Below are 16,395 nucleotides of genomic sequence, written 5' to 3' on the forward strand. Positions count from 1 at the left end.
GAAACAGCTGACCTCTGAACAACACAGGTTTGAACTGCACAGGTCCACTTATACACGAATTCTTTTCAATAAATGCAGTACAGGACTGTAAATGTATTTTTTCTTCCTTATGATTTTCTTAATAACATTTCCTTTTCTCCATCTTACCTTATTGTATGAATGCAGCATATGACACATATAACATGCAAAATATGTATTCATCAACTCTTCATGTTATCGGTGAAGCTTCCAGTAAATAGCAAGGTCTCAGTAAAGTTCTTGGGGAGTCGAAGGTTATACATGGATTTTTTGACTATGCAGGGGGTCAGCGACCCTAACCTCCGAGTTGTTCAAAGGTCAACTGTATACGGATGAGTAAGACAGGAAATGGGTAGGTAAAAAAAAAAAGTACAGGGATACGGAGAAGGAATAAATGGATGGATGGATAAAGTAGTTTAGGTCGGTATATTAAAAAAGGGAAGGTGCGGGTACCTGGGTGGCTCAGTGGTTGAGCATTTGCCTTTGGCTCAGGTCATGATCCCAGGGTCCTAGGATTGAGTCCCGCATCGGGCTGCCTGTGGGGAGCCTCCTTCTCCCTCTGCCTATGTCTCTGCCTCTCTCTCTGTGTCTCTCATGAATAAATAAAATCTTTAAAAAAATTAAAAAGGGAAAGTGCACAGTGGATTTTTAGGACAGTGAAAATACTCTGTATGATAACATAATGATGGATGATATATGCCATTATACATTTGCCCGAACCCAAAGAACATACAAGACCAAGAGTGAGCCCTAATGTAAACTATGGACTTTGGATGATCATGATGTGAAAGTGTAGATTCTTCAGTTGTCACAAATACACTACTCTGGTGAGAGATGCTGGTGGTGGGTGAGGCTGTGCATGTGTGTGGTTGTGGGTGGTATATGAGAACTCTCTGTACCTTCCACTCAATTTTGCTGCAAACCCCAAACTGCACTATAAAATAAAGTATTAAAAAGAGGGGGGTAAGGAGTTGATAAGCACTAGAAAGATAGAGAAAATTCAGGGTGGGAGCAAGTGGGCAGATAGAGGAGTAAGAGAGAAAATAGAGTAAGCAGAAAGCAGGCAGTAAGGGCAGATATTACAGGAGGTTTCCTGGGATTTTTGTGATGTCACATGCCACACACTCTCCACCTTTCCTACTGAGTGTAGGCTCTTTAAGACATACCCTTTAGGCATCTGCCACAAGTAACAGTGAAGTAGAAGAAAACTAGAAAAAAAAATAATGCTGGCCATTACAGATTGAATTTTCCTGTTCGGATGTAGGGAGACACCATCTCTCCCTCTGCAGATGGATGCTAGCATGCAGAACTGAATATTCGGATCACTGCATATGGCAGCACAAAGGACAGCATTCTTCCCGTGTGCCACACTGGTTGCAGTGAATAAAGCACTGCACCTTCTCAGGGGCATTCTGATGGGTGAAGAAGAGAGTTCTATCCACTCTGTGACCTGAGGGGAGGGACTGCAGGCTCGCACATTCCTGCCTGGTCGGATGTGCCTGTATAGTCCCACTGCCCCAATTCCCTTCCAGCTGTTCTCTGCTTATCTAGGTCTGGACATGACTGAGTCTCGTCTTCCACTGAACCTTTCTTTTGCTGGGTTCTCCAACTTCAGTTTAGTGAGCTTCAGAATCACCTGTGGGGGGTGGTAGGGGTGAGGAAGGGGCTGCAGGTTTCCTGAGCTCTGTGGCCAGAGATTCTCAGGTAGAGTAAGTCAGGTGTGGGGCCCACAACCTGCACGTTTAACAAGCTCCCCGGGGGCTTCTGATGCACAAGACCTCAAGCACAGTGTAAGGAACCCATCTTAGGACACTTTTATAATGTGACATCTCTGCCACATGCCTTATACTATCACATCTGCCCCGCCTTCCCAGTGAGGCCATGGGTGCTAAGAGCTAAGTGCCACAACGCAAATTAAGCCTGATAACAAAGCCACTTGGATTCCTTTCTCTGTTCTTTATTTTTTCAGTTTTACTGAGGTACAACTGACCAATAAGAAGTATATATATTGGAGGTATATAACTTGATATTTTGATAGAAGTACACCTTGCAAAATGATCACCACAGTCACTCATTAAAAACCCTCCTCTCACAACATTACCATTTTCCTTTCTTGTTCCAATTGTTGCTGTTGTTCTTTATTTTTAAATACCTCCTAGCACATAAAATCGAGTTACATTTCAAATCAGATGTGCTACCCAAATTGCATCAAAGCCTGAGTAGGGCAGGAATCAGAAGATGATCCCTTGGAAACTTGAAAAGGGGGACACGATATCTACAGATTTGCAAATCCAAGAGGTCTCCTGCCCATGTTTTTAGGATGTGATGGTTAATTTTACATGTCATTTTACATGTCAACCTCACTGGGTCACAAGGTACCTGGCTTAAACGTTATTTCTGGGTGTGTCTGTAAGGGCATTTCCAGGTAACATGAGCCCTTGATTGGTAGAGTGATTAAAGCAGACTGCCCACCCCCAATGTGAGTGGGCATCACCCAATCTGTTGAGGGCCCGAATAGAACAAAAAGGGAGAGGGAAGGAGAATCATTGTCTCTGCCTGACTTCTTGAGCTGAAACATCAGTCTTCTCCTACCCTCAGACTAGAACTTACACCATTGGCTCTCCTGGTTCTCAGGCCTTTGGACAATTTAATTTCTAGGAATCTACTCTATAGATCTTCATATACTTTGCCAACGTCCTATGATAAGATCTTCACTGCAGAACTGTTTATATAGCAGCAGGGAACTAGAAGCAATGCACATGAACTCCAATAGGAACTGGGAGATATAAACTGCAGGACATCCAGAATTTGTGTATAAGTATATATATGGTTTACATAGGCCCATAAGAATCACAGAGGTTAATGTGCCTTGGATAATCCCAACGGCATTTTAAATCGGTAGAATCATTTATGTATATACCACCTTTTCTTAATCCATTCATCCATCAGTGCACACTTGGGCTGCTTCCACACCCTGGCTATTGTAAATAATGCTGCTATAAATATAAGGGTGCATGTATCCCTTTGAATTAGTGTTTTTTGTATTCTTTGGGTAAATAACCAGTAGTGTGGTTTTGGATCATAAAGTAGTTCTATTTTTAACTTTTTCAGATACACACACACACACACACACAAACACAGGAATATTAGCCACAAAAAAAGAATAAAATCTTTTCATTTGCAACAACATGGACAGAGCTGGAGAGTAATTATGCTAAGTTAAATACGTCAGTCAGAGAAAGACAAGTACCATCTAATTTCACTCCTATGTGAAACTGAAGAAATAAAACAAATGAGGAAAGTAAAAAAAGAGAGAGAGAGAGGCAAGCCAAGAAACAGACTTGACCACAGAGAACAAACTGAGGCTTCCCCGGGCGGGGCAGGGAGAGGATGGGTGAAACAGATGATGGGTCTTAAGGAGGGCACTTGTGATGAGCACCAGCTGATGTACAGAAGTGTTGAATCACTAAATTGTACACCTGAAACTAATAGCACACCGTATGTTAACTCACTGGAATTTAAATAAAAACTAAAATAAATAAATAAATTGGTAGAATCCACAGAAGCAGAGACAACTCCAAAGCAGCTCGATGGTATACTCTAAATCCACAGGGAAAAGAAGCTATGGTAGCATTTTCATCCCTCATTTGACTGCATCTTTTCTTTAAAAATTAAGTCACTTGTGGAGGGGCACCTGGGTAGCTCCATCATTTAAGGGTCCGATTCTTGATTTTGGCCTAAGTCATGATCTCAGGGTCATGGGATCAAGCTCTGTGTCGGGCTCTATGCTTACTGGGAAATTTACTTCTCTCTCTCCCTCTGCCTCTCCCCCCACTTGTGCAAATGGGTATGTGTGTGCATGCTCTCTCTCTCTAAAATAATGAATAAATCTTTTAAAAAAATTAAATCACTGAGGTAGGGTGCCTGGGTGGCTCAGTTAAGTGTCACACTCTTGGTTTGGGCTCAGGTCATGATCTTAGGGTTGTGAGATGGAGTCCCTGTTGGGCCCTGCACTCAGTGCAGAATCCGCTTGAAATTCTCTCCCTCGCCCTCTCCCACCCCCTCTACCCCTCCCTCCCCTGGCCTGTGCATGCTCTCTCTCTCTCTCTCTCAAATAGATAGATGATAGATAGATGATAGATAGATAGATAGATAGATAGATAGATAGATAGATAGATAGATAGATAATAGATAGATGATAGATAGATAGATAGATAGATAATGTCTTAAAAATTAAATGACTGGGGTCACCTGGAGGCTAAAGAAATGATCATGAGGAAGGGAGAAGGGAGCCCAGCTCTGTTGGGTAATAGATTTTAACCCAATGTAAGAGGAAAATAGTGTAAATGTAAGAAGAAAAATAGTGACAAAATTGTCCCCTATGATTATTTTCCATGTCACCTATGAAGCTACTTTCTGAGTTTTCATGCCAACTATCGTCCCGCCCATGTCATCATTATGGAGCAAATTCACTGAAGAGTGCAAATCTGTTTTCTGAAACGCAATGTATAGAGATGTTTAAAAACTATCCATGCACAAAATGAAAGGAGTATGCAGTCCAAATGCACATCCAATATTGGGGGGAAAGTGACACTATTTCAGCTGAGGTGGAGGATGATGACAAAGCTATCAGACAGGAAAACTTAGAGGTTATGATGACTTGACCTTTTCATTAGTGACTGGGCTAAGTCTGGAAAGTAGATACGAAAGAAAGCAGAGAGAAGATTGAGAATAATATGATTTTTTTTCAAATGAGAAGTTATTTTGAATATTGCATATGCCCTATTTATAGCTAATATATTTTGACATATCTGTGTTCAAGCCAGAGCCATTTAATTCCTTGCTTTTTGCCAAAGGGCAGTCTTCCCTTCAGGCTCTCCTCGAACACAAGGTTGATCATATTTCAGAGGACATCATAATGGATTGGTTGATTCTAAAATAAAATCACAGTATGCAATCACTTAAAACTTACTGCTTAGAGTAACTTGGGAATTCACCTTCTAAATATTTGGTAAAGCTATATCTACTGCTGAATTTCCCCATGATGCCTACCTATGGACCAATTTCTCTTTCGGCACTGTTTAATAGGCCTTGCTCAGAATCACTGTACCATCTTTGAATTTTTCAGTATGGTGAATCTAAAACTTCTAGACATCTGTAAGAGGCCTACAAGCAGAAGAGCTTTACTGTAGCACAGCTGACATGAGACCTTTGCAATACTTTACCCAGTCTCCCATAAGTGTTACTCGACACATCAGTGGCTCAGCCACTGAAAAGTTTCCACAGTCAAGAAACTTTTTTGTTATGATCTGAACACTCACCACAGTATAATAGTTCTTGGTAAGTGGAGTTGTTTCAAATCCTTTGACAGCCTTGGGGGAGAGAGGTCTCTCTGTGAAAGACATGTAAATTATGTTAATGTCATAGAAATCTAAGAGGAACATTTTATTACACAGGTCAACTCACATACAGTAGATATTGTTAAATAGAATGATCAATGGAAATGTACATTCCTCAATAAGTGAAACTATAATTTTGCTAAACTCTAGATAGATCTTGTTCAGGCCCCCTCAATTTCTAAGGAGGTAAGGCCTAGCTAATGAATGGCAGGCCCAGGGTAAGAACTTCACTCCATTCAGGCTTGTTTCTTTACTCCAGTCTTGTCTCTCCCCTCAACTTAATCAAAACAGATACGTAAAGCCAACACTAACCAAATATATATATATATTTGTAACTCATAAGTTACTATATAAGTATAATATAGATAATAGCAACCATCCTTTCTTGGGGCTCTCTACTGTGCCAAAAATAAAATAATCAGAATCTCTAACACATTAAAAACTAGCAGAAAGGGATGCCTGGGTGGCTCAGTGGTTGAACGTCTGCTTTTGGCTCAGGGCATGATCCCAGAGTCTTGGGATCGAGTCCTGCATTGGGCTTCCTGCATGGAGCCTGCTTTTCCCTCTGCCTGTGTCTCTGCTTCTCTCTCTCTCTCTCTCTCTGTGACTCTCATGAATAAATAAATAAAATCTTAAAAAAAACTGGCAGAAAATTCTTCTTTCTTTTATGCATCATTTTAACATCATGACATTGAGTGATAAAATGCTTTCTTTTACAAAGTTAATCTTAGCTATTAAACTCACGATTAAGAGATATCATAACACATTCTTTCTTTTATTAAAAGATTGTATTTATTCATGAGAGACACAGAGACAGAGAAAGAGGCAGAGACACAGGCAGAAGGAGAAGCAGTCTCCATGCAGGGAGCCCAGTGCAGGACTGGATCCTGGGTCTCCAGGATCACGCCCTAGGCTGAAGGCGGAGCTAAACCGCTGGGCCACCCAGGCTGCCCCACATTCTTTCTTTAAAAAAAAAAAACACAGAAGATAAATACAAGATGGTGATGATAAATGTTTAACAGTGTCACTAATACTATCTTTCCTACCCTCATTTTTTCCTTTGCTTCATTTTGTTTTATATTCCATTTTTACCTTGCTATATTATATGGTACTTTAAACTCGTTATGAAGTATGGTAGAGTATATATGAATAACTAAATGTAACATATCATCACGCTTGATTTTTCTTTTTAAAAAATGTTTTATGGGGGATCCCTGGGTGGCGCAGCGGTTTGGCGCCTGCCTTTGGCCCAGGGCGCGATCCTGGAGACCCAGGATCGAATCCCACGTCGGGCTCCCGGTGCATGGAGCCTGCTTCTCCCTCTGCCTGTGTCTCTGCCTCTCTCTCTCTCTCTCTCTGTGACTATCATAAAAAAAAATAAAAAAATAAAATAAAAAATAAAAAATAAAAAATGTTTTATGGGCAGCCCGGGTGGCTCAGTGGTTTAGCGCCTGCCTTCAGCCCAGGGTGTGATCCTGGAGACCCGGGATCAAGTCCCACGTCGGGCTCCCTGCATGGGGCCTACTTCTTCCTCTGCCTGTGTCTGTGCCTCTCTCTCTGTGTGTGTCTCTCATGAACAAATAAATAAAAATCATTTAAGAAAATGTTTTCTAGGGATCCCTGGGTGGCTCAGTGGTTTGGCGCCTGCCTTTGACCCAGGGTGTGATCCTGGAGTCCTGGGATCAAGTCCCACATCGGGCTCCCTGCATGGAGCCTGCTTCTCCCTCTGCCTGTGTCTCTCTCTCTCTCTCTCTCTCTCTCCCTCTCCCTCTCCCTCCCCTCTCCCTCTCTATGTCTATCATGAATAAATAAATAAAATATTTTTAAAAAATGTTTTCTAGTTCTAAACATATTACATTCTTATCCTAAAAATGAAAATTATAGAAAAGAAAATAAAAACCAATGATTAGCCATCACTCAGAGCTAACCATCATCAGAGTAACATTATAAAGCATATCTTCTTTTTTTAAAAAAACATTTTATTTATTTATTCATGAAAGACAGAGAGAGAGGCAGGGACATACCCAGAGGGAGAAGCAGGCTCCTCTGCAGGGAGCCTGAAGCAAGACTCGATCCCCAGACCTGGGATCATGCCCTGAGCCAAAGGCAGATGTTCAACCACTGAGCCACCCAGGCGTCTCTATAAAGCATGTCTTCCCACTCTTTTTATATATGTATTTGTGAAGACACACACACACACACACACACACACAGGGATCTTTCTTACTTTACTTACAGTTTTGTAATTCTCCTAATAATGTTTTTTTAATGTTTTTGTGTAGTCTCTATCCGCAATGAGAGGCTCAATGTCAAGATCCCAAGATAAATAAATAAATAAATAAATAAATAAATAAAATAAAAAAATAAAGATCCCAAGATCAAGAGTCACATGTTCTATCAACTGAGCCAGCCAGGTACGCTTCTAATTCTCCTATCATAACATTATTTTATGAATATTTTGTCATCTAATCTTGACTTTTAATTATTACATTAAAAATATCCTTTATATTTATTTGGAACTTAATAGCTTTTAAGACATTTTATTTGATCCTCACAACAGCCCTGTCAGGCAGAGGTGATCTCATTTTGCAGAAGAGGTCACTAAGGTTCAGAGAGATGAAGTCAGTTGTCTAATGGCATGTATCTAGGAAATGGCAAAGCCAAGATTGAAGCCCAGATGTGCCTTGAGAAGAGCCTGCATTCCTAACCCTTATGATGTCCAGAGATAAAGCTACTGAAGGGTTCAGTTGATGGCATTGGTAGTGATTCCTACTGGAGTTCAGAGGGACCATCAGTTTGAGCTGGGATGGTCAGAGAAGACTTAGCTGGGGAAGGGCCACTTGATCCAGTCCTGGAGAGTGGTAAGAATTCAAACTGGGAGAGAAAACTGTAGAGAATTTTCTAGGTAGAGAAGATTCCAGAAGAACAGCTACAGAAATGGCAATGTTAAGGGAGGACTGTTCCTGTGACAGTGAATCGTCTAGCTGGACCATGCTGGGTAGAGTGAAAATAAGGCCAAAAGGCAGAAACCTGAGCCAATTCTGCCACTTGCAAGTGATGACAAGTGAGGCATAGCCAGTTTCGGGGAGCTTTGAGCTATTTCAAGATCCTCCTGGATCTACCTGGTGACTTCACAAGGCCTTACTTATTGGGAAAAACTGAACAATGTACAGCAACCTTGCCTATACTTGAGATTGTAAGTGGCAGAGCCAGGACTTGAACCAAGTACTGTACAGCCAAGTGTGGTATACTTTCCAGTATATCATGGTGTTGTACACTCACATATCTTCTAAGTTGACAGTTACCCAATTCTTTTCATTTTTGATTAGGCAAGTTTTCTACAATGTACCCTTAATGGTTCTACTTAGAACTCACAGTTGCTTTGTGCAATGAAAATACAAGCCAGTCTTGATAAAAATTAAACTTTCTAGAGATACCAGTAAGATGTGGTCACCTTTCAAAAGCCAGGCTGAAAAGGAGGGTAAACAGTAATGGAGAGCCTGCCAAGAAACAGAAGAGAGCAGGAAAGGCCACTGGAATGGGTAATTGCAAATGAAACAAAATGTTAACTATGTAATGTAGAATGGAGAGACAAGAATTGAAAAGAAGGAAGTAGCTGATTTGGAGATTCCTGGGTGGCTGAAGGTGATGCAAAGAAACAGACGGCATTTTGGTAAGATCAATAAAATTATCAAACCTCTAGCGAGATTGACAGAAAAAAAAAGAGAGAGAAGACACGAATTACCAATATCAGGAGCCAAACAGGGGATATCATAACAGCCCCTGGAGACAGCAAAAGGATGATAAAGCAATACTCTGTGCAACTCTACACATATAAGTTTGATAATTAGATGTGAAATGAACCAACTCTCTCCCGAAAACAAGAACTACCACAACTTACCCAGTAGGAAACGGACCATTTGAGTAGCCTTATAACTATTAGGGAAATAGAATTTCTAAATTTAAAACTCGTGAAAAAGAAATCTCCAGGCCTATATGGTTTTGCTGGAGAATGCTATCAAATGTTTCAGGAAGAGGCAATACCAATTCTTTATAGTCCCTTAGAGAAAATGAAAGGAGGGATAGCCGTCAAACTTGTTTTATGAAGTCACTATTACCGCAGCCCCGAAGCCAGACAAAGAGAGTCTTAAAAAAGAAAACTGCAGACCAACAGCCCTCATGAATATAGATGCACAAGATTTTAACAAAATATTAGCAAATAAAGTTCAGCAATATTTTTTAAGCACCATAGACCATGGAATTCATCCCAGGGATGCAAGGTTGGTTAAATATTCAAAAATCAATCAATGTGACCCACAACATTAATAGTCTAAAAAGAAACATCACAAGATAATATCAATCAGTGCAGAAAAAGCACTTGACAAAACTCAACACTCATTCAAGGGGTAAAAAACTCCCACCCCCACCAACCCCCAAAACAGGAATGAAGTGGAACTCCTTCAACTGAATAAAGAGCATCTACCAAAAACCCACAGCTAGCATTTACATAAATGGTGCGAGATGGGAGGCTGAGCGCACACCCCCTGAGATCAGGAACAAGGCAAGGTGGCCTCTCTCACCACTCTTACTCAATTCAATTCAATCACTGACATCAATCAGTGTCATGAAGAATTCAGATGGGTTATCTGGCATAACAGAACTTAAACAATAGCAGTATCACACAGATGCAGCCCTCAGAAGCCCTCCTAATCCTGATGTAAACATCCCTTTCCAATTTTTTAAAAAGATTTTATTTATAAGAGACAGAGAGAACGGCAGAGACATAGGCAGAGGGAGAAGCAGGCTCCCTGTGGGGTGCCTGATGAGGGACTCAATCCCAGGACCCTGGGATCACACCCTGAGCTGAAGGCAGATGCTCAACCACTGAGCCACCCAGGTGCCCTGATCCCTTTCCAATTAACCTCCAGTTCCTTCCCCTCCCTTGCCACTGTACAGAGTCCTATTGCCTGTGATGGTGACTGGACAAAAAGAAATCCAGTGACAACTAGTTTCTCTGGATAGGAAACATCTATGTAGTGGGGGCAAGGAGGCCCCAAAATGCAGAATACAAAATCTCGAGCCAAAAAAAAAAGAAAAGGAAACATCTATGTGACATACCCAGGGGACTACAAAAGGAAATCTAAATATAAAGCTCAATCCTAGTTTTGGTTTACAATCAGTAGGATGAGCCATTTCTTAATCTGCCTTAATACAAATTTAATTAGAATGCTACCTAATCTCCTCATGTGATATCTATATTTTCTTGCTAATAAGTTTTAGAAGAAGGATTTAATGACCCTTTAACTGAACTGGTGGCAGAAAACAGAATTTGCTTAAAATATCTGTTCTGATCATACTTGCTTCAATACTTCCTCGGCATGGAAATTTTGCCAGGAAAATTTTAACGCCAAGTCCTGACAGAACCCTTAGCTTTTTTCTAAGGAACAAAGACAAAAATGAAAAAGAGACATAATTGACCATGTTCCTGATGTATTGGCAGAAATTTGTCTAATGTATAAATAACACGTTAATTTATAGGTCACCAGTGATTTTTAAGTAAAGGACTGATAATTGTAACAATGGCTAATTTTCTTATTTGTAACGTATCTGATTCAAACAGAGGAGCAAATGCCCTTAATGTAGCTTCTGTAGCTTATATAATGACTAATTTATTCATACATGTATTTTTCTTTTTTAAGATTTTATTTATTTATTCATGAGAGGCAAAGACATAAGCAGAAGGAGAAGCAGGCTCCCCACGGGGAGCCCGATGAGGGACTCCATCCCAGGACCCTGGGATAACGACCTGAACCAAAGGCAGACGCTCAACCATTGAGCCACCCAGGCGCCCCTCATACATACATTTTTCATGAAATAAAATCTTTGAAAAATATTTTTGTTCAAATTAGGGTTTTTCTCATGTAACAAGAAATCGAGAGGTATGCAAGCAGGACTGAGAACAATGGCTTCATAATGTCACCACTTTCCAGATTCCATCATCCTTGGTGAGAGGCTTTTATCATCATACTCATGAAAATCTATTCTACCTTCAGCTTCAAGCTCATGTTGAAAGGAGTTTGAGGGTGCGAGTGCACGTGTGTGCGTGTGTGTGAGATATTCAAATATTCTATTTATTTTTTCAAATTTATTTATTAATTCAAGAGAGGAAGAGGGAGAGAGAGAGAGCACCAGCATGGGCAGAGGCAGAGGGAGAGGTAGAAGCAGGCTCCCCGCTGAGCAGGGAGCCCAACATGGGGCTCAATCCCAGGATCTGAAGATCATGACCTGAACCCAAGGCAGATGCTTCACTATCTGAGCCACCCAGGCACCCCTCAAATATTCTATTTCTTAACTTTCTACAGAAGTAGATTGGTAGTTCCACAAGTCCTCTGAAACCAGCCTCCATCTGAACAGAGGGAAGAAGCTGCCCCCAGGGCTTTGGCCATAATTATCTTCTCGACAAAAGCTACAGTGGAATCTAAAACTTAAAATGCCACTCCCCTAGGGCATTTACCAGAGCACAAAGTGCTCTTGTGGATGACAGGCTCAAGGGAAGAAAACTGTGCACAGCACTCCCACGGCACAGCAATCTGCAGGGCGAGAGTTTGCACCGGCTAGGGTTGCTTGTTTTGTTTTTAAGACAATACAAAAGAATGGGTAATGTTGGCCTGAATGAACAGTATCCAGGCTACCTTGAATGAATTTGTCAGAATTACAGACTACTTGAGTGACCTCAGTGCTACATATGTGACCCAAGAGTAAGCAGAAAGAGATGACAGGAGGCCTTTAGTTTGATGCCTGATTTAACTTCTATAGATGACCCAAGAGGTTGTATAGCAATGGGGTTTAAAACTGAGTGGCCAATTTCATTTCTATGAGAGATGCATTTCATCTATGGATCACTTTTTTAAAGATTTTATTTATTTGAGGAGAGAGAGAGAGAGCACAGAGGGAGAGGGAGAAGCAGACTCCCTGCTGAGCAGGGAGCCTGATATGGGACTTAATCCCAGGACCCTGAGATCACAACCTGAGCCAAAGGCAGACTCCCAACCGACTGAGCCACCCAGGGGCCCCTTTGAGTCATTTTTTTAACTCCTTAAAGATAAACCTTTCCTAAGCTTATATATCAGTATGAATTTCACGGACAGACATTAAAAATTGACAAGCATTTTCTAAGCCAAAGACAAAACAGCACACATAGAACTTAAAATGTCCCTCAGCAGCCTCCTCAATGGGTTTTGGCCTACTCCCTACTCTGTGAAGGTGCACAAGTTGGGATGGGAAAGAATTCAGGTCAACAAAGGCTCAACACCTCCTTCCCAACAGCTCATTCCATCAAGCTGATCTCCACCATCCCCCAGGCTCCCTTTGACTCAATCCTACCACAGATCCTCTGTGGCTTTTGTCCTGCCCCCACGCATTGCTACGACTTGGATCACCCTCCCCTCTCATCTGGGCCTATCCACAGACTACCTGTCTTTGAGGGCTTGGCTCAAGCCCTACCTCCTCCACAGAGCCTCTGACAACCTCTCCACCCACAGCGCACTCTTTCCGCTGTTGACCTGCTTTGCAGTTTATACTTTCTTGCCTCTCACCTTATATTGTCAGTTCTGTTTCATCACCAGCTTTTAGCTCTCCCTCAGACTCCAAATCTGGAAGGATAACTACCTGCTGCAAATCTTCACAACTATGACTCTCTGGCATCTCCACTCAACATGTCCAAAGCAACTCCTCATCTTCGGTCCTGACAACCCACCCAACACACACACTCACACATACCCTCCTCATCCCATCTTCTCTATTAATGGAGTTCAGTGCGTGTCAAACATTTCCTATATTTCCTGTGCCTAAAGCACTGTATGAGGTCCTATGGAGACAGAAAGTTGACAAGGACAAATAAATTCCCCTTGACCTGCATGTCCAGTGAGTCAGGCATCCCTCTTCTGCTCGCCACTCTTCATAGCACCCTGCATTTAACTCTATCACTGAACTTCTCATGCTACATGGTAAGAGATCTGCCCCCCCCCCCACTAGACTATGAACATGTCTATATTTCTGTGCCTCACCAGAGTCCAGGACAGAGCCTGATGGTCCAGTTGTGGCAAAAAAAAAAAAAAAACCCTTTGCTGGCTGGCTAGGTACATGATACTACATGCCCTTAAAGAGCTCACCCTCAAGCTAAACCCCTAGATTTGGAGTTACCTTCACCTCTTCCCTTGTGCTCATAACAAATTGTCAGCGAATTTTCTTGATTGTATGTTGACAGTCTCCACCACATCCACCCACTTCTTCTTCCGCTCCACTGTCACAAAAGTGGCCCAGACCACTATCTGGCCTGCCTAGATCTCAGCAAGAGTCTCTACTGGCTTCCCCACATCCTCGTCAGTTATCCTCACCATTTCTCTGCCATCCAGCCTCTATACTACCACTAGAAAGAGCTTTCCAAACCACATGCTATCCCTTGCTTCTCACTGACACCCTTCTTCATGCAGCTCCAGCCAAGGCCCCACTTCTCTTTACTTACCTTCCCCCCAACCCAAATCACCCTACCACCTGTCAGTGCCTTGCCCTCCAAGTTCCATTCTTTAACTTACTAATGCCCTCTAACCTTCTAGTATATGTGCTGCGGAAGTGAGCAAGCCCTCTAATCTTCTACCTGCAGAAGCTTCTTTTCATCCTCCAAGACCCAATTTAAGTGCTCTCCCCTCACCGAGGTTTTTGTTAATAAAATAATTTCTTTACTGCTCCAACAGCATCTTATCTAGACTTAGAGCTCTGTCTGTGTTACTTACCTTGTGCTATCTTGTTACAGTTGGTTACATACACTCGTATCTTGACACTAGACTGAAACATCCTTAGAGGCTGGGTCCATGAGGACAGACTATTATAACTCTACCACTACCCAGTATCTAACTGATGCTCAGTGAATGGGTTGAACAGAATGTAATGACCTGCCCCACAGTATTCATTCATCTTACAGATATTTACTAAGCCTAAACAAAACAAAAACATCTCTGTCCTCATGGCACTTACACTCTAATGGCAAGATACAGACAGTAAATGAAATAAATAAGTACACGTATATTATATTAGATGGGGAGAAGTGGTAAACCAAACAATAGAGCAGGGAAGGGGGACAGAGGCAATGGGGATAAGGTTGTTTTCTCAGGTGATCAGGAAAGGCACTACTGCAAAGCAGACAAGTAAGCAAAGACTTGAGGAGGCGAGGGGACCAGTCATGCAGATATCTGGGGACAGTGTCCCAAGCAGAGGGTCAGCAAGTGAGGCAGGTGCCCGTCTGGCACAGGCAACCAGGAGGCCCGTGTGGCTGAAGTGGAAGGAGTGAGGGGGAAAAAGGTCAGAGAGGATGTCAGAGGACCAATGGGAAGCCAAATCCTGGAGGATCTTGTAGACTACTTAGATGACCTTGGCTTTTACTCTTTTTGGGATGGGGAACCATTACTCAAGTTCCATTTAGAAAAAAAAATCACTCTGGCTACCAAGTTTAAATTACATTTCATTTAACTAGCAGACTTCCTGGGCCACACTGTACAGATCTATCTTTGACAGATGGGTGAAATGCTTCTAAGGATTACCTAAGTGCTCAAATCAGAGCCAGACCTTGCCATGTGAGTCCTTCACTGAGTTCCAAGCAAAAGAGAGTATAGGAGAAACCTGAAGAGAAGAGTCCAAAGCCCAGGACAACAGCCCAGGGCAGTCCCTAGTACAGCAGCCAGCCTGGGCTACAAGGCATCTCAGTAAGGGACACAATAATGAGGGCATGCTGTGTGTCCACTCCCTGTGTCCTCTCAACAATGCTTGGGATTCCCAGGCAAGGCAGCAAGTGCTGGGGCTTTTAATTTTGCAGATGAAGACACTGAATCAAGGAACAAAGCTAGAGTGAATCTGGAAAGTTAGAGACCTTGATAACCAGATCAAAGCAATTGAAAGATGTAGCAAGGGGTAAAAATCAGCTGTGAGGATCATCAAAACCAAGGAAATTCGAATCAAGGCCTGTGAAAATATTTCAGGACTCAACAGAAACATCTTGATTCCCAGTAAAGAAAAATGCTAAGGGGCACCTGAGCAGCTCAGTTGGTTGACTGTGTGACTCTTGATCTCAAGGTTGTGAATTCAAGCCCCACACTGGGTGTAGAGATACTTAAAAATAAAATCTTAAAAAAATGCTAAGAAGTCCACACATACATATATAATTGTAAATCTGTTAGTAAACATCTATTCCATTAAAAAAGATGCATTCCCTGCCCTTAAACCAACACACAACAGAGAAAGTGTGCAAACTAAACTTTCTATTAAATGTTTTAGGGAAAAGCTCCTAATGGTTGGTGGTTATCTGGGGGAGGGTACAAAGGAGAGAGGAATTCGTATTATTTGCATTATACATCTCTGTAATGTTTTAATTTATTTACAGTGAGCCTATAATTATATTAGTTAATAGTATTAATTTTGAGGCATTAAGAAAGCAATAAAGACATCTACAAAAGAAAAACTGCCCTGAGGAGATAACCACTCAAAGGAGCCCTTGGGTAAATAATTTGGGGAAGTAAAGAGATATAATAATGTAAATAACTGAACGCTATTTTATCCGGATTGTGACATATTTTTATGTATCAGGGGTCTTTGCTAATAGAGAGGTAGGATCTACTTTCTTAAATAATAAAAGGTGGGACACCTGGGTAGCTCAGTGGTGGAGTATCTGCCTTTGGCCCAGGCCTGCCTCTCCCTCTGCCTATGTCTCTGCCTCTCTCTGTGTCTTTCATGAATAAATAAGTAAAACCTTTAAAAATAATAATAATAAAAGGCAAGGAAGTTACCTAAGAAAGTTCTAGAAAGACTAATGAAGAATTACTAGATTTTATTCTCTGGATATTATTATGAAAGAAGACAAGCAGTTAGTAGTATGCAATGAGTTAAGGACAATCTTATTCAGAATCAAAGCAGCCAGACAGCTTCTTGC

General features: G+C 41.7%; 1 protein-coding gene across 3 annotated transcripts in view; it reads right to left on the reverse strand.

Annotated features, from left to right (window-relative positions):
• ARHGEF6 (Rac/Cdc42 guanine nucleotide exchange factor 6) overlaps positions 1-16,395 on the reverse strand; it is a 101,679-nt gene that overhangs the window by 50,808 nt on the left and 34,476 nt on the right. For all 3 annotated transcript variants that reach the window (XM_038588426.1, XM_038588428.1, XM_038588427.1), the window contains one exon: positions 5,340-5,410. In XM_038588426.1, the coding sequence (XP_038444354.1) occupies positions 5,340-5,410 (71 nt within the window). The remainder of the gene's footprint in view (positions 1-5,339; positions 5,411-16,395) is intronic.

Source organism: Canis lupus, chromosome X (genome assembly GCF_011100685.1).
Source record: "Canis lupus familiaris isolate Mischka breed German Shepherd chromosome X, alternate assembly UU_Cfam_GSD_1.0, whole genome shotgun sequence".
NCBI classification, from domain to species: domain Eukaryota; kingdom Metazoa; phylum Chordata; class Mammalia; order Carnivora; family Canidae; genus Canis; species Canis lupus.